At 43.5% G+C, this 18,937-nt stretch overlaps 1 protein-coding gene across 4 annotated transcripts in view; it reads left to right on the forward strand.

The window, feature by feature from the left end:
* The first annotated feature begins 8,307 nt into the window (after positions 1-8,307).
* TSC22D3 (TSC22 domain family member 3) overlaps positions 8,308-18,937 on the forward strand; it is a 60,843-nt gene continuing 50,213 nt past the window's right edge. The window contains exons 1-2 of one of the 4 annotated variants that reach the window (XM_039879732.1): positions 8,308-8,424; positions 10,023-10,448. In XM_039879732.1, the coding sequence (XP_039735666.1) occupies positions 8,393-8,424; positions 10,023-10,448 (458 nt within the window). In that variant the 5' untranslated portion in view covers positions 8,308-8,392. Of the gene's footprint in view, positions 8,425-9,136; positions 9,385-9,599; positions 9,764-10,022; positions 10,449-18,937 lie in introns of those variants that run through there. The other 3 variants (XM_039879733.1, XM_039879734.1, XM_039879730.1) reach the window with 3 other exon arrangements.

Genomic DNA, 18,937 nt, shown 5'->3' on the forward strand with positions numbered 1-18,937 from the left:
TGCTTAGGGCTCAGAATGGTAGAAAATGCTCATATGTCTTTAACACCTGTATTTCAAAAAGCAGTTCGGCATAAGCTGAAACAGATAGGCAGATCTAAAGCAGGGACAATGGCCTGGGGATAGCCTACAGGAGAAAAGAGAATAGGTGACTATTTAGTGTAGAACCTGATAGCAATTAAATTAAGAAGGAGGTATTAATGATGCTTGGATTTTTTGTCTGTTTATCATTCGTAGTATATGGCCTTCCTATTCAAAAATGTTGCCCATGAAACAACAGCAGCATCACCTGGGAGCTTGTTAGAAATGCAGAATCTCAAGCCCCTCCCCAGACCTACTGATTAGTAGTCTGCATTTGAACAAGCATCTGGTGATTTGTATGCATTGTACAGTTGAAAAGCACTGCTGTACCTGGTTTCTTAGTTGAACTTCTGCCTAGAAAAACTCTCTCCCTTTATCCTTCCTTTTCTCCCTCTCACTACCTCCCTTGATTTCTCTGATCTTTGTTTCCTTTGCGAGATAACAAACAACTCTAATCATGGTTGATAGCCTTAGGAATAGCGCTCATGATATATTCAGATAAGGAAAAGAAAAGGGTGGCTGGGTACATATTGTAAAGTACAGGCTCGGGGAGTGAGAAACCATTGACTTGGTTTCCAGTTGTGCTGTCTGAGTAACCTTCATCAAATTCATTGACTTACTGAGCCTCAGTCTTCTCATCTGTAAAGGCCATTATCGTAGTTTCCTCAAAGTTCTATTACAAAGATGAAGTGAGAAGCAGGTATGTCAACTGCCTGGCACAGTGCCTGACACATAGGAAGTGTCAGTATATAGTAGTCATTATTATTGAAAGCCATCACTTTTGAAGTGAAGTTAGAAAAAATAAATAACTCGTGTTACGATCCTCTACAGCCTTCAAAAGTCTGAAAAAGTCCCCTTGAGAGCTTCCATGAAAGCCCCATCTACCTCATTCAATTCGGCCTCCTTGATTCCAGCACCAGCTAGCAATCAAGCTAAAGCATTTCTTATTCCATTGGCCCTTCTTCCTGTTTTTGCTGAATTAGTAAGAGTTCTACTTTTTCATTGCAAATGGCCCACAGTTCTAGTACATTAAAGCTAAAAAAAAAAAATCTTTTTGTGGACTGGCCTGGAAATGTAACAGTCATTTATAAAAATATTTTTCTCCTATGGAAAAATGAATTTCACCTTCCAAACAATTGACTTCAGAATGAACTTTGAGATCTCAGCCTATGTACAAGGTGGAGGCTGCCTGTATGTCAACATATTGAAGTGGTGACAAAGGGCTAGATAAACCAAGTCCAGAATTCCAGAGGTGACAGAAAGGTAAATAAGAATGCTCCAAGGAGTGGAAAGTAGGGCAAATAGATCAATCTGAGTACACAATATCAAGATTTAGAAAGCTAATACAGGAAAGGAGATACACCTCAGGAACGATATTAAAAAACAGCAACAGTGACGACACAAACCATGTTTCTCCTATATTAGGTAAGGGGCCCCTACTCAGTTTAGGATCTACAAACAGTATTGAGGTCTATCTCCGCAAGATGGTTACCTTTCTCCTGCCCTGCTCTATGCATTTTGCCTGGATTCTCAGTTCAGATGGAAAGACAAGAAAGCAGCATCCCTGCCACTCAATCCTCATCAACCCACACCCTAACAGCCAGCACAGGTTCAGTCAGCTTCCTTCTGCCCTTAACCCGCTTCTTTCCAGAATAGATAAAGGCTTCAGGAAAGTACAACACAGTTTTTCTTTTTTAAAAAAAGGAAGAGAACTTCTGTATTGGGTAAAATGAGATGACTGGTAAAAACAGGTTCCCCAGGATGAAGAGGGGTGGAAAGTTAGTAACAAAGGACTGTTGGGGGGCGGGGCGGGGAAAGTACTTTGTGCCTTCTCACTGAAGTCTTTAGCAAGAAGATGGATTATATCCAGGGGAATTCTGGGTTAACAGAGCAGCAAGCTAGCAATGTCTGATACCCATCATTTTCAAATGCCTATTAAAATATCCATAAAGCTCTGCAAAAACACGGAAGAGCTGCGCTGGCTAAGGAAACTGGGGGGAAAGTGATCTTCAACTGCTAGTGCTCAAGGAGTTTCTGCTGGATCATATGGGGAGATGAGGTAGACCATGGAGCATACTTGGGGCCTATATAGGCTCTACCTCTGATCCAGACAATAAAAGTGCCAAGAAAGATGAGGAAGGCTTTCAATTCACTTCTATCTGCTATCTTCAGCTTAGCAATACGGGAACTGTACTGATCAGAAAACTAGAGACCATCTCTTTACTACATGGAAATATTTTCTGAGGCAAGCAAGGTTCTGCTCCACTTCTCCCGCTATCAGCTCCTCTATTATCTATATGCTTTTGGAGTCTACAACTTGAGTACACCACATGATCAGCAATGGTGGTAGTGATGGTTGGGTCAACACTGTTATAAGGAAAAGCTCCAAACATAAGCATGCTTAGAGACATTTTATCTGAAGTAATGTAACAGGACAAACTGCAGAGTCAGACAACCCAGATCAGAAACAGAAGATTCCATCTCAGTGCAGTAGAACCTAAATATAATAAAACCACCACCAAAAACACTATCAACTGCCCCATATACTGTGTACTTATTATGTGCCAGGAACTATCTTAAGTACCTTATGTGCATTATATCACTTATTCCTCATAGCAAACACAAGTTGTCATTCGAGTTTGTTTGAAAGGGTCAGATAATAATAATATCTATCATTTATCGAGGCCTTGCTATATGTTAAGGCCCTATGTGTTTTTATCCATTATCTCATCAGTTGAACACCTACTAGGCACTAGAAAATGGGCTCAGCCTTCCCAATTCATCCTTCAAGGCTCAGTTAAGGCATCACCTCTTCTAGAAAGCCTTCCTTGACCCTTCCAATCTGGGTAAGATGTGCCCACTCTGCATTCTTTCCATCATCACCCTGTGCTTCCTTCTATCACAACTTTTATCTTCCCTTCCTTTTCCTTCTCTCCTTCTCCATTTCCTTCTCCCTCTCCCTCTCCCTCTCTCTCATTCTCATGCATGCACACACACACACAAACACACACACTCACTCGAATACGAGACTATGAGCTCAGAAAAAAAAAAACACTGTAGATGTTAGGATGCAATGACATATGACCTTCATGAAATAGTTCCATAAAGAGAGAGACTGAGATAAAAGTTGTTCTTGAATCACGGAATTGTAGGTGAATTTTGAGACTGCTTCATATCATCCTGCACTAGTAATTTTCTAAAATAATCTTGTATTACTTTTATCGTAAAAATATTTAATTTATATAAGCAAAACATACTAATTTTTTGGCAAATGATAAAATTAGAAAGTCTCTCTCCCTCACTCCTTTCCCCCATACCTAATCCCACCCCTGCCTCAGAGGTTAACCACTGTCAACAATTTAGTTGGAATCCTGCCACGGGGGAGGATATATTAGAATTTAAGCAAGAGAAAAATGTGTCAGTTCTGAATAGAGTATATCCCACTTGTGATAGGAGGATGGAAAACCAAACTATAGTAAAATAAATCAGTATTTAAAGAAGATCTAAAAAAAAGCTAGATATTCTTGAGTACCAGGGCCTTATACTGCTACTGCTATTTTTTTAAAATTATTATAATGGTAATCATTTATTGAGCTCAATGTGGAAAAATCAAGTGGCCCTCACCTGAGATTAAGAAACCTGATATGAGTGTCATTTCACACACCCCACTATATAAATCCCTCTCACTTATATACAACCGTATTTAAACATCCTCATCCATACATAACACACACAATATCCATGCGCAGGCAAAGCCCCATATAGAATACGTTCACAATTACAAAAACTCAAATATCCTACATATGTAGGATCTTACTTTTTGTTTCTGTTTAAATCAGTTCTTAGTTAAGGTTCTCCTCACATTTGCATATAAATTTGAACCTTGCTATTTTCGCATAGAAAAAACTGAAAGTGAGGCAAGCTGGACATTGAGATCATCTGGCCAGCTCCCTATCTAAAACCACAGGCTTTTATACTATTTGAGACTTCAAACTAACTTTCACTGGATGATCCCTAAAATCACTTTAAAATTCCCCGCAGTTGCTCATCTCTATATTTCATTTCCCTTTAATTAATCAATCAACAAATATTTATTGAATATCTGCCATGCCCAAGCACTGTACTAAAAAAGTTTGTGGTTGGGAACATAATAGCTCCTAAATCTGGATGTCTGTAAGAATCACCTGAGGACCTTTTAAAATTACATATCCCTTGTCCCCACCCCAGATCTACTGAATCTGAATCCTTGTGGTTGGGATCTATCATGGGCTATATTGTGTCCCTCCCAAATGCATATGTTGAAGTACTATCCCCCAGCACCTTAGAAGTGACCATTTGGAGATGGGATCTTTAAAGAGGTAAGTAAATTAAAATGAAGTCAATACAGTGAGCCCTAATCTAATATGACCAGTGTCCTTATAAAAAAAGACAATTTGGACACAGACACATACAAGGAAAGACCATGTGAAGATATCAGGAGAAGACGACCATCTATAAGGCAAGGAAAGAGGCCTCAGTAGAAATCAACCCTGCCTACACCTTGACCTTGGACTTCTAGCCTCCAGAACTATGAGAAAATGAATCTGTCATTCTCTTCCTCTTGTCAGCTGTGTAACCTTGGAAAAATTAATTAGATCTCTCTGAAAGCTATAAAATAAGGCCACCTCCTAGACTTACTATGAGGAATAAGGTGAAAGTGGTTGTAAAGCCCTTTATCACAGAGCCTTGCATGTAGTTAAGGCTCATTCATGTTAGCTATTATTAATATTATCAGGTGGTTGGTCTAGAACAAAGATTCCTAAAAATTCAGAGGACAATAAGCTTCACTGGAAAATATTATATTTTTATTTTCACCAACCTTTAACTGAAATTTAAATTTCCTTCAATCACAAACACAGAGAACAGTCAGCCTTCCCACAGAGAGAGGCTATATGTCAACACAAGCTGGACTTGTTATGCAAACACATTACAGCTTTCTGAACTCTATCTTCAAACTATCTAGAGTTTTCTCTAAGTCGCAGTGCCTGTGACTTTGTCACCAATAGAAATCACAAACAGCTTTATGTCACATTACTGTCATTACAGTTGTCTTTAAATATTTTTACACTCATCATTACTTTGAAGTTACCATGGTTATCAGAGCTGCATCTAGATCTTGTTATTTATGACATTAATTAATAACAAATACTTATACAACTATATTACAATTTTTATCTTTAATATTTTGATAATAGCATAATAATATAATTGATTTCCTTTGTAATCTTACACATTTTATTTTGTGTATCTAAAAACACTGTTTTGAGAAGGGTCCATAGGCTACCCTATACTGTCAAAGGAGTCCTTGGCACAAAAAAGGTTAAGAACTCCTGATCTAGAAGTTTTTAAACTCTTATTAGTTATAAAATCTACAAATCTGTGATGAACAATTATGCAAAGTTTCAAGAAGGATAGATAATATGCTTTCTCCAGTTAAGAAAGGTTAATAAAATTCAGTTTCGATGGTAGAGAGATGGGTTTGCCTAAAAATCACTGTCATGTGCCTTAAACCTAACTAGATTGTAAATGCATAGAGAGCAGCTCCCTATTCTCTAGATGCGCTATATATAACCTTTCTGTGCCTCAGTTTCCTCATCTCTTAAGTGGGGATGATCATATTCTTTAACTCACAGGGTTGTCATGATAATTAAATTGGATGATGCCATGTAAAGTGCCTAGCACAGAGTAGGTAATCAAAAATTCTGCCATTATAAAATTAATTATTGCATCAGATTTGTTGATTTCTTTCCTTGTTCTCACAGCACAAATAAAAAGCCTTCAAATATATTAGTAAATCCTTGACTACAGTTTTTGAGTATATAATCTTAAAACAGATACTATTCTTTGCAAATGTTTGGTAAACCCATCATTAAAAAGTTATCTAATGGTTAAAAGCACAAGCTTTGAAGTCAGAAAGCTCTGGGTTCAAATCTGAACCCTACTACTTATTACTTATGTAACCTGAGAGCATTTTTAACTTTTCCCAAGCCCATTTCATCACTGGAATCATAATACCTACTTCATAGGATTGTTACGGGGACTAAGTAATATAATATACATAAAGCACCTGGCATACAGCCAGGGCTCAATAAATGGTATCTGTTCTTTTTTCTTAATAATTGCTAAATGCATGCAAAACTTGTGAAATGGGAGGATTTCTTTAATGTTTCACATGAGATTCCCTGAGACCTGGTCCCCGATCCCTTCCTAGGCTCCACTCTCACTGTTCCATCTCTCACATTTTTTTCTCCAGTGCCACTGATCTGCTTTGTAATCCATAACCAGCCTCCAGCATACACACTGTTCTCACCTCCAGGACTCTGCTCTCCACTCTCTCAACCTTGCCCTTCCCGCCTTCCAGAGCTAACCCCTCCTCCACACTCTCACGGCACATGCTTCCCCACCGCACACACACCAGTCCTCCATCATCACTTCTCATTTGTACTGTTTTTGTCTGTTTACATATCTGTTTTGCCAGCTAGACCATGAGTTCTTTGGGGGTTTGGGCTGTGTCTTATTTATCTCTTAATCTCCACTAATACCATACCTGGCACAGTGCAGAGTAAGTGTCGAATGACTGCATCAGAAAAGAAGGTGTCCCTTATATCGGCTTTCTTCTCTACCCAGAAAGCCACTAGCTCTGTCAGGAAGTTGAACCCCTCTTGGCTCACTAACTTTATGCAAAAAAGTGGGGTTTTTTTTTTTTTTTTTTTTTTTTGCTGTGGCTTGGAGTCTCTCTATCCAACACAATATATGTGAGCAAGGCAAGGCTTCACAGAGAGGAGCCAAGAAAGCCCTGTCCAGTCAGTCTTCCCACAGAGGTAGGCTATATGTCAAAACAAGCAAATATATGTATGCAAACACATGACAGCTTTCTGAACTCTATCTCTGAACTATCTAGACTTTTCTCTATCTAAGTTATATTTGCACTTGATCAGTCTGGATATAGTATGCAAAGCTGTTCGGAATTATTAACAATACTGCTCGAGAGCAAGGACTACAACAAGAAAAATGTCATGGGGACAAAATCTTGAGTTTAATGGTGCCAAATGCCAAGAAAGAAATACTTCCACCAGGGCCTTGTCCCAAGGTTATGCACAAAGATAAGAGGACTCAAGCAAGTATAGAAGAAAAATGCCCCAGAAGTTCTAAAAACACATCTTAAATAAACATTTATGGAGCTAATATATTTTGTTATAACATTTAATATAAAATAATTATAAACAAGAGGGAAAATCATAAACATTGTAATTAAAAAACAATTCAGTAGGCTATAAGTCCATACAATGCATATGAAATTTCATATTCTACTACCTCCTCTGGCTTTTACCCAAGAACATTAAAAAAAAAAAAAGACGATGAAGAAGAAAAGGGAAAATTAGCACATCGTTTAAAAAAAGACAACGAAAGAGTAGAAAAGAGAAAATTAACGCAAATAAAATATTGACTTTTGAGAGAGAAAACTGAATCCTCAGTAGTCTGTAAGAACACAGGGACCATACTCAGTTCTGCTGGTCTGCCAAATGCCTCTTTTATCCCTGGTCTTGGGATCCTGTCAGGAGCCAGGGATACAGCTTGTTTCTGGTTTTCTGGCCCCTGTAGCAGAATAGAGTACTGCCTTCCCTCCATTTCCGGAAACTGTGGGGTCCCATACAACACCCATAGGACCTTACAGACCCTATAGAAGACCACGTAGGAACAGGGACTCAGGCAAGTGGAGCGCCACTAGAAAGAGAGTGGCTCTGCCCAGGTGTAATAGGCTAGCCATGGATCCCCCTAGTGTAAAGTATCTTCTTTTTCCTCCTTCTCAGAGAACCAGTGCTCTGTGGATTCCACTAGGAGGCACTTCTGGCGTCTCCCAAAGTTCTAACTCTGTGCCCCAGAGAGGAAATGTTCAACATCTTGAACACAAGATGGCAGTATACACTGCTCTATTGCAAGGGCCATGGGTTTGTGAATGAGACGAAATGAAGGGGGGTAGGGAGTGCTGACTGAAACTGAAATCGATTTGGGTTTTATGTGAGAACTGAACATCATGAATACTTCGAATTTTTTTCAGGCTTTTATCCAATAATTATTGAATCCTATATGTTCAAAGTATTCCAAGTCTCCAAGTCCTAGAAGTCTACCACTTGCTCACCCAGCACATCCCTACATCTCACGAAGCTGGAGTATGACCCAGGAGGGCACTAGCCTGCCTCGCTCTCCACAAATCTACCCTTTAACCTTACCCAGATTCGGCCACAGCCGGCAGTTTCACGACGCTCCCAGTGTCATGACTAGCCAGTTACCACGTGCCTTGAAAGGGTAAGGGGATCAGAAAAGAAGGGGGAGAACAAATTTGGAAAAACAGAAAAAGAAATGAAGTGAGAAAGGACGAAATTGAGGAGAACGAGGGAGCGCTGAACTGAGAATAGTGAGGAGAAAATAAAATGAGGGAAACGAAGGAGGAAGAAAGACACTGAGGAGAGAAACAGAACAGGGGCGAAAAAGAGTAAGTGAGGAAATACAGAAAAGGTGAAAAAGAGATAAAGGGGGCAAAAAAGAAAAGGAAGAGCGGAAATGGGTAAAGAAAGAGAAAAGAGGAAACGAAGAAAGGAAAGAATGGGAGAAGAAGCGCAGAGAGAAGGGGAGGCTGCGGGAAGTGGGGCAAATTTGGAAGAGAGTAAAGAGAGAGAGGAAGAAGGGGCCGGGCAGCGGGGAGCTGGCATTCCCGGAAGCCAGGACAGAGATCGCCTCCGATGGGGTTCAGGGAAGAGAAGAGAAAGCACATGAGGGTGGGGAGGGATGGGGAAGAGGGGGAAGATTAGCGAAGTGAGAAGAAAAGGACAAAACCGAGGAGAGTTTGAGCATGCTTTTGTGAGTTTTGTTTAAAGCGTGTATTGACAACTCCTCCTGACGTGTGCCTGGCACGCTCAGACTCTCTACAGGGGCAACCGTTCTCTTTGCCGCCCCCTTCCTCCGCCCGCCCTGAAAAGAGGCTTGTGTAAGGCCGTAACTGGACGGACTCCTGGGAGCGGCGGTGTAAGGCTGTACTAGACAGGCTCTCGAGGGCGGCGTCTCCTACAGGGGGACCCCTTCGCGGTGGGACGAGGGACAGTTGCCCTCCCGCCGAGCTCTAGAGCAGGGTGGCGCATCGGCCCCAGCCCCGCAGTTCGTAGATTTCTGGCGGAGGATGCGCTGTGAGCGGTGAGAGAGCCCTAGCCGAGGCGACAGGCGCGCGGAGGGAGGGACAGCCGGGCCGAGTTCCCAGGAGAGCGGGAGAAGGTGTGAGCCGCCGTTTGAGTGCGAGGGCGCGTGGGTGCGGCGGGGCGGAGCGGCGGGTTGGGGGCAGGACCAAGCTGGCTAGGGGCCCGTGCCCGCCGGGGAAGCGGCGCAGGAGCGGTCTCAGCCAGCCCCCGGGAGTAATTTACATGCTGTCACGGCCCCCTGCAGGCTCCTGGCCTTGCAGCTCACTCACTCGCTCACTCGCTCACTCGCTCACTCGCTCACTCGCGCTCGGCTCCCGCCACCTTTCAGCCGCCACAGCCCAGCAGAGCCTGAGAGAGGGCGAGCGAGCAGGGGAGGGAGGGAGCAAAGGAGGAGGGAACGAGGACGCGCCCCGGCTCTCCCTCTGCCCTGCTGCCCGCCCTTCCTTCTGCCACAGGTCCGCCCCGAGCCCCGCTCACACTTGGGAAACTTAGGACAGCGCTGGGGCCGCGTGTGGCACCTCGCGGGGCGGCCCGGGCCTCTAGCGGAGGGGGAGGCGGAGGAGGAAGAGGAGGAAGAAAAGGAAGTGAGCCCCAAGGATCCGCTCCGAGCTGTTTGTCCAGCTGTTTCTGTTCGCACCCCGAGCAGCACAGCCATAAGGGGGCCGATCCGTGGGTGGTTGGCCGGAGGCGCTAATTCCCCTCTTCTCCTCGCAGCTTGTCTTCTCCAGACACCCTGGAGTCCCCTCAGGCCAGCCCAGCGGGCGCGCACCTGCCAGCCGCCCCAGACCTGGCAGGCCAGGCGGCCCCCGAGCCTGCGAAGATGGCCCAGCCCAAAGCCGACTGCCGCTCACCTGTCGGTCTCGACTGCTGCAACTGCTGTCTGGACCTGGCCCACCGGAGCGGGCTCCAGGGAGACAGCAGAGGAGAGAACAACAACCCGGGAAGCCCTACCGTGAGCAACTTTCGGCAGTTGCAAGAGAAGCTGATCTTCGAGAATCTCAACACTGACAAGCTCAACAGCATAATGCGGCAGGATTCGCTAGAGCCCGTGCTGCGGGACCCCTGCTACCTGCTCAACGAGGGCATCTGCAACCGCAACATCGACCAAACCATGCTGTCTATCCTGCTCTTCTTTCACAGGTGGGTGGCTGGGGAGATGGGTGGGCACGCGTCCCGGCTCGCGCCAGCATCTGCTGGACCCTCACCTCTGACAAAAGGGGCAGCCGGGGAAGTTCACACACTAGGGAGGTCGGGCTCACAAGCTGCCTGACTGGACCCTGAGGCTACCTGGAATCCTGTAGGGTTAAGGGGACTCCTGGCAGGCGGGAGCTCTATTTTGAAGGGTTCCTGCAGAGGCTTTCTTAGGGAAGTGCTGGAGACCAGAAGGTGGCCAGAGCCCTAAATGATTTTGGGGCGGCTGGCACCACTTCTTCCTCCAATGCATAATTCCTATGTCCACTTTGGAGATTCTGTCCCGGGATGCTCTTGCGATCTGAGTTCCACCCTTCCCAAAAGCCCGTTTCTAAATATGTGAACTTACATTGAAACTGCAAAGGCTTTTAAATTACTGAGTGGCCCTGACTGACTGAGGACCAGCAGAATATCAAGACAAATTAAGCGGCTTCTGATGTGGGGGCAGGTGGGGAATAAGAAAAATTACAGACCAGTGAGAATTTTTTGAGACTCTGGATGAGAGAACCACCCTCCCCCGCCCCAACCTCCTCCATGGATCACAGCCTTCAATTTCCAATAATGGCTAAAAGCGGCCCGGAGAACATCTCAGGAAGGGAGGGTGGATGAATCCATGTCATCACAGGCGTGTGTTCAGACTTTCTAGAAATCCAGCTGAAGGGCAAGGAAGGGAGAAGGGAGGGGAGAAACACAATGGGAAGCCCCAAGGTGACTGATGTCCTCTAGTCTGAGACACTTTGGTAAGAACCAGTCTTGGTGGGACAACTAAGGCAATTTCAGGAAACCCAGCTGTCGTGAGTTTCGTGTTCTTGGAGCCATGGGAACAGGGCACTGGCCTGTCTCTCTCTCTGTCTCTCTGTCTCCCTCTCTCTGTCTCTCTCTGTCTCTCTGTCTCTGTCTCTGTCTCTGTCTCTCTCTCTCTCTCTGTGTGTGTGTACAGGGTGGATTTTATTATTTCTCAATGATACCAGGTTATGAACAAGAAAGAGAACCCCAATGTGGGAGACCTGGGTTGTGTGTAGTATAAGTTATGGCTCTACCTCACTGTGTGAGCCCGGGCAAGTCACCTGACCTCTCTGGTCTCTAACGTTCATTCTAGTTCATAAATTCCAGGTCATGGGCAGGTGGTATGTTCACAATTAAGAAATTATGAGCACCCACAGAATATTTGAATAATTGGACGGCTTTTCAGTCAGGCACAAAAAGAAAATTTTAAAAGCAATTGAGATTGGCAGGAACTACCTTCACTTAGTGCTCAGACCAGGTTTGCCTCCTCAGCCCCAGAAGTTCCAGGAGGGGACAAGCAGGGCTGCTGACTTCGTTAGCGTTATCATAACAAGTTGTATTTCTCAGGCATTTTATACACCATTGAAGCCCTTTCTCATCTATTATTTCACTTTAGGCATCAATTTATCTTATTATCTCAAAGAAACTAGGCCTCGTATGAACAGGTTTCTAGGGAATCTTCATTTCTGGTGAAAGATTACTACAAGTATATTCAGACCACAGATGCAGTAACCCTTAGGAGCAAAAGCCCTAACAGGCTCCTAACAATCCAGCTTAGCTCAATAGGAGAGTGGCAATGGGGGAGGGGTGGCCGAGATACCTGGAAAGAGCACCTGTCACATTCTCACTCTTTCAACTGGGAACCTGTCCAGAATGGCCTTGAGGACATATAAGAGGGGACACTTCCTTAGCTTGGTTCCTAGGCTCTGGGCCTAGGAGGGTCTGATCTAGGTGAGACTGAGAGCCTGAGATCAAAGTGTTCACTTATGCCAAACCCTGGGAGACTTTCTGGTTGTCTGGGTTTCTTGAACAGAAAGACCTCCTTTGTCACCTAGTCCATTGACACCTGTTTATTGACACTTGGTTCTTGGCAAAGCCTGGAAATGTTACAGGGTAGGGGTTGAGGGCACCGAGGACACTGGTGGAGGGATCAGGGTGAATTGTTGGGAAAGTGGACCTGAGCAACCTGCCTCCTGGAATCAGAGCAATTCCGTGTCCCAAAGAGCTGAGTGACCAACAGCAAGCCCTTTCCGTGAGGCTAAGGAGTGACAGGGTCCTGTGGTAACAGCCTTATAGTTCCTAGCAAGATGAAGTATTCTTGCATTTTCCTTGGCAACTGAGACCTTAGAGATTGGGGATTCTGAATTTGGTTTAGGTTTAGCCTAGAGTAACGTACTCATTAGCAAAAGTAAGAGACTATTGTTGCTGGTCAAGGGCTTCTCCAATATCTAAGCTGGACTGTCTTCTCCTAAGTGAAAATTTCCTCTTTCTTAATTTATTCCATGGATTTCCATCTTTATACTTAAGCCATCAGTTTTACTTCTGTTCCATTTCATGATTTGATATTTTAAACACCATCGTTTTTATTTCTATTCCATTTAATGATTTGATATTTCAAATTCCTGCTTGGGTGTCTTTTTCCTTTAATTTGTCTACTTTCAAGGCCACCTCTTATCCTAGAGAAGAGACTCTCCCCACCCCACCTCCTGCAGCCCATTTCCCTGCTGGAAGGGCTCCTATGTTCTTGGGAGGGAAGGGCAGGACACATTCTTGATTTCTATCTGGTTCGTTTGCTTTGACCTGTCCCTTGTTCCCAGCTTAGCTCTTAGTGTCCTTGGAATGCAAGAGTGTAAGCAATTCGAGGGTAGAGTTGTTTTTTACACTCACTTGTTTTTCCCTGGGTTTCTAGTTATATGGCCATTACTCAATAAAGGGTTTTGTTTGTTTGTTTGTTTTTGTTTGTTTGTTTGGTTTGAACCACATGTGTAACTCTAATAGCCTGGGAGAAGTCCTGATGGGCGGTTCTATGTCTATACACACCAATCACTGGTAATGGGCATGTGGCATATTGGTATGTAAATAGTGTCTCTAAACTATTGGGAGGTGTGTTTTAAACACCATCCTTTCAATCTTGTGTTAGGTAACTAATAACTGTAATATATTAATAGCTAACATTTATTAAGCATTTACAGTATGCACTAAGCATTATATCTGCATAATCTCATTTAATATTTATACCAATCCAATGAAATGGGGACTATTATCACCCTTTATTTTATAGTGAAGGAAATTGAGGTTTGGGAAAACTAAGTAATTTGCCCGATGCCTCACAATGAAGAGCAGAGTAAAACTCCACCTAAAATCAGTCAGACACTAAATAATTATTTATTAAGAAAGAATAGTCAAGCAGAGGTGAATATTAGCTGAGGAACTAACCAAATGGTTAAAATGACCTTATTAGGTAGGGTGACCAACCATTCCATTGGGAGATATAGGACTTTCAGTGCTCAAACTGGGACAGTCCTAGGGAAAGTGGGGTGGTTAGTCACCCTATTATTAGGAGACTCCACCTTATTGTTTGAATATGCTTCTATAACTGGAAAACTTAGGAGGCAGATAGAATATGCTTGGCAAACAGCTAAAAGTTCCAATTTAAATGCAGGCTATGAAAAAACTGGTGAAGTTGCAATTTGAGGGGGCTTTAATTCTCTGATCAGTAAGGTGTAGCAAGCTGAAATGGGAGCCTTTTCTATATGCTGCTGCTGCTGCTGCTGTTGTAACCTCAAATTTATTTATAAGATTTTTATCCAAAACTTATTAATTAATCGGCTCTATTCTGCCTTCAGCCTTTGAGCATACCTGCCCAGGATGGTCTGAGATATTCTGAATTGGAGTTCTCTTTCAGCTCTAAAAGCCTGAGGAGCCTACCTTTAAGCTTCTGAGCTGGCACCAACTGGTTCCCACACTTACATGCTCAGAAAATAACAATAGCAAAGATTTCTAATTACTTTATGTGTGCTAATTCATTTGACCTTCCCTATTGATTTGAAATATAGTAGTGAGAAGAGAGATTGGGTTTTCAAGAAAAAAAAATATTGCATAAAAAATTATTCGTACTTCTCTAAGTGAGTCTTAGAATTCATAATTTTATAAATGTACATTCCTGGACCTGACTTCTTAGGATGTAGCCACTTACATGGTGTGATCTGAAGGGCAAAACTACTCTCCCACCTGCCTGCTGTAATGCCTAAATTCATACTATTAAGATTCAGTTCTCTGTCTAGGAACCATGTAAAACTCTCCCATAGCACAGTGGTATGTGGACCACACCGTGAGAAACCCTGAATTAAAGATTGCAACTCTTTTTCAGCTAATTTGACATTTGATTTTGATGATGGAGTTCTTTGCTGTTGATTGGTTTTGGGTTTCTGTGTGGTTAAGCCTTGCCTTTCTTTGCCTTTGTGATTTTTGCTTTTGGTATCAAGCTTCGAAAGTCCTTCCCTTGCCCAAGGTAATTTAAAATAACTATTTCCTGAGTGCCTAGTGGTCTGACAAAGAATAGGCACTCTTAGATTAAGGTACATTTCCTATTAAAAATACAAATATGTTTGCAACTTAACATTCATGGTTTGAATACCTCTTGAGAATCTTAATATAAAAGAAACTGTCTTTTTGCTGAGGCACAGATGTGAATTCCGTGTGCTAAGAAGTTTTGCCTGTGAGTGCTCTGCCAGCACATCTACTATATATCTATATCTATAGATATATAAACTATATATATATATGCCTATACGTATATATTACATAATGCATATATAGCAGTAAATTTTATATAACACAATTCGTCACTTTAACTATTTTAAGTATATAATTCAGTGGCATTAGGTACATTCACAATGTTGTACAACCATCACCACTATCCATTTCCAGAACTTTGTCATCATCCCAAAGAGAAACTCTGTACTTATTAAACAATAACTCTCCATTCTCCCCTCCCCCCAGCCCTTGGTAATTCCTGTTTTACTTTTTGTCTCTGAATTTGCCTAGTTTAGTTATTTAAGTAAAATCATACAGTATGTGGCCTTTTGTGTCTGGCTTCTTTTACTTAGCATGAATGTTTTCAAAGTTCATCCATGTTGTAGCATATATCAGTATTTCATCTCTTTTTATGACCGAATAATATTCCATTGTATTGATATGCCATATTTTGTTTCTCCATTCATTCATCCATGGACATTTGTATTGTTTCTACCTGTTGGCTTTGGTGAGGAATGAACACTGGTATACAGTTATCTTTTTGAGTCCCTTCTTTCAATTATTTTGGGTCTCTACCTAGGAGTGGAGTTGCCCTGCTTTTCAACCCAATTTTGTGGTCTTCTGCTCATAATCAGTCCATACAAATATAGTAACTCATGAAATGAGCAAACATCTGTTTCTTTGAGGAGAATGCCCCCTCCCAGAGTCAGCTGCTAGTGCTACTGATTATAATGAAAAGAAAGCTAGGAAATTTAACAAAATGATGGAAATACAAGTTTTAATGGGGAAATGATGTGCTTTCCAGACACTCATGAATACGAGCCTGGCAAAAGTCTTAGTATGTCTCTCTCATGAATGGCCAGGGTCTACCTTGGTTTACTTCCCAGGGTTTGCTTTTTGAAAACACTAACAATTGACATCTTTACTCATCGTTGACTACTTTGTATGGATTTGTTCATCAGAATTTCATTCAAAATGACAGCTCACCTGGAATAGGGTTCTCTGGGAATGGAATGTGGGAAAGCCAAATTTGGAGAAGAGAAGTAGAGAGGAGGCCAGAGTTCACGAAAGGCCTGCTCTAGTTTGGGTCTCCGGATAGCATGAGAGATCAAAAAGTCTGGATGGAAGGTTCATGCTGTTAAATAAAGGTGGCAAGACCAGAGCACGAATTTTACCTACTTTTCCAGTTTGCCCAGAGTGGACCCATGTGAGTCCACATCTCAGAAAATAACTCTTTCCAGGGTGACCTTATTTTCCTTCCCTGCCTGAAGAGAAGGTTAAGACTCTTGCTTATATTTGCACTTCCAGATAAATTAACAAGCTCTCAATTCCAGGTAGTGATGGCTCCTTCCCAGAACAGGTCCTGAAGGCCAGGGAGTCTGGGTAAATGGAGATGGAAGTGTCTTGCTAAGGCTGCCAGGGCCTCTGGGTCCCCTGAGTGATGGAGTCCAGCAGAGCACTTGCCCCCACTTTGTGGGCTGGTTGAGAGGAATGAAGTTGGTTGTGGCCATTGCGCTGTTTGCTCATCGCCATTCTACTCCCACCTGAACTTTCTCCTCTTAAGTAAGACGTCCCTCAAGATAACTACAAAGCTGTAATCTGCCACAGCTGGCTGGATTTACATAACAAAATGATTGGTCTCATGCAGTATTGGTCTTGAGCCCCAGAAAAGCCACATGTTGAATGAGACTGAAGCTTGGGCCCATTTGGTGGGGTACTCTGTGTGCTCGGCACATTCAAGGGAGAGCATTCCATGACCACAGGGGTCAAAAAGACATAATTTCCCTTTTAGATGAAGAGAAGAATAATGGCCCAGGACATGTTGTGCTGTCTCAATACTTATAATAATAAAACAGGGTTAGGGCTTCACTGTGGGCCACAGCTTTGGCAGAGCAGGTCCTCCATAGAACCCCATGGGCTAATGAGAACCAAGTGAAGTCCAGAAGTCTAGATCCCAGCATAGAAGCAGGTTAGATAATGAGTCAAGGCAGGGAAAATGGCTTATGGAGGCCATTGTCTACCATGCTGAAATCTAACTTAGCTAAGGAGTCGGAGTGGGAATGAGGTGGGGGTCTGTGAGAATAGAAAGCAAGCTTTTCCAAATGCTAATCCAGGCAGGAGAGAATCTTATCAGCAGGCAAAGCAAATTCATTTCTGCCTTCTAGCTGGAAATCCCTGCCTCAAATTAGCTATTGCTCTTTTGGAAACAATGTAAGAGATGTGAGATCACAGCCAGTATGGGAGACTGAATTGGAAGCTTCCAATTTTGCAGACACTAGCCCAAGGGGAAACAAGAGCTGGAAGCCTTTTTGGTCAGTGATGCCCCAAGCACTCTATCAGCCTTCCTCTCCTAGGAACTACTTTCCTCAAATAGGCCCAGCCTGAAATCAGGCCCCTGCCTCTGGACAGAGCCCCACAGGGACCTTCCTCATCCTTCCTCGAAGGAAGAATTTACTCACGAAATAGCCTTGAGTATTTAACCCGCTTCCTCTTGTCTTCTCTTCAGGGGAGATGGAGAGCAGCTGCTCACAGCTGAGCGGTCTGGCCAGGATTCCCACAGAGTTTTCTAGGCCAGTGATTGGCTATGGCCTGAGGAACAAGGGGGTGAGAAGTGAGAGGAAGGGAAAAATTTCCAGCGGCTCCTTCCTGGTTTACACCCGCCACACACACATACTTCCCATTTAGCCTCACTAGACTGTGCCTAGGCAAGCCTGAGGGCCTTGACCCTTATCTCCTATAAAGATAGGTTACTGAGGCATCAAGCTCCTGTTTGCTCAGTGGCAGGCCTTCCTGGTGCCAGGCATTCAGAAGCCTGCTGGGGGTCTAAGTTGAACTCATCACACTACCGAATGAAAAGCCTGTTCTCTGTAGTGTCAGGCAAGCAGTCTGCTCAGAGGCAGGTACCAAGGTGCAAAAGTGATCCCCTCCAGAACTCCCACACTCGGCAGCAAATGTAAGCAGGCAGGTGAGCTGCTGTGGACTTAGCGTGGTTTACGGCATTTCGTGGGGGGCACGGAAGCTCCTACTATCACCTGATAGTACATTGCTAAAGGGACAGCCTGGTGCATCTGGAGGAGCCCCAGAACAAGTCTCAGAAGTCCCTCCTCCTTTTGTATTTGCTTGTTAGTTCAGGGACTACTCTGTGGACCCCAGGCAGAAGGGTTTACTGGAAGCTGGAGGAGCTATTTTAAGGAAGGCCCTAAAAGAGCCAATTCCCAGTCCATTCCCCAAAAGTCTCAAAAGTCCCCAAACTGGCCTGAATTCACAATGATTTTTAGCTCTCTTCCTGGCCTATTCAGTACATTACATTACTATCTTGGTACAACTGAGCCCCAAGTGAAGTCGGGCTGGCTGGACTCTATGACATGTTTTTCCAATAAGCTAATTTGACTATCTACAACATAGAATAGCCCCATCAATCTAATATTCCATCGGCTCAAAGTTTGTAACTAAACCAATAGGTCCTCTTCTTGTCTTCCCTTGCTTTTACCCAGCCTGTCCCATTGTGTTGCTAGGGGGTAAATGCCTAATAGGCTGAGGGTAGTTGGGGACACTCCTCTCCAGTCAGAGAAGAGGAAGAAACAAGGAAATAAAGTAAAAAAGGTGGCATGGGAATAACCAGCAGACATCGTTGCATCCAAAGCTCAGACACATAAATCCTCAGACAAGTTCAAGGGAACCCCTAAGTCCATTGGATCATAGCCAGAATCCAGTCAATATTGGGGAACCTGAGGTGGAGGTACAGAATTTCCCTTTCTTGAAACCCCTCCCAGGCTTTCAGCCCCTCATTTCTCCCTATCTTGCCTGCCTTTTCAGTTCATAGTCAGTGGCAATACAAAAAAGAAAGAAAGAGAGAGAGAGAGAGAGAGAGAGAGAGAGAGAGAGAGAGAGAGAGA

The sequence above is a fragment of the Pteropus medius genome, unplaced genomic scaffold, assembly GCF_902729225.1.
Source record: "Pteropus medius unplaced genomic scaffold, Ma_sr-lr_union100, whole genome shotgun sequence".
NCBI classification, from domain to species: domain Eukaryota; kingdom Metazoa; phylum Chordata; class Mammalia; order Chiroptera; family Pteropodidae; genus Pteropus; species Pteropus medius.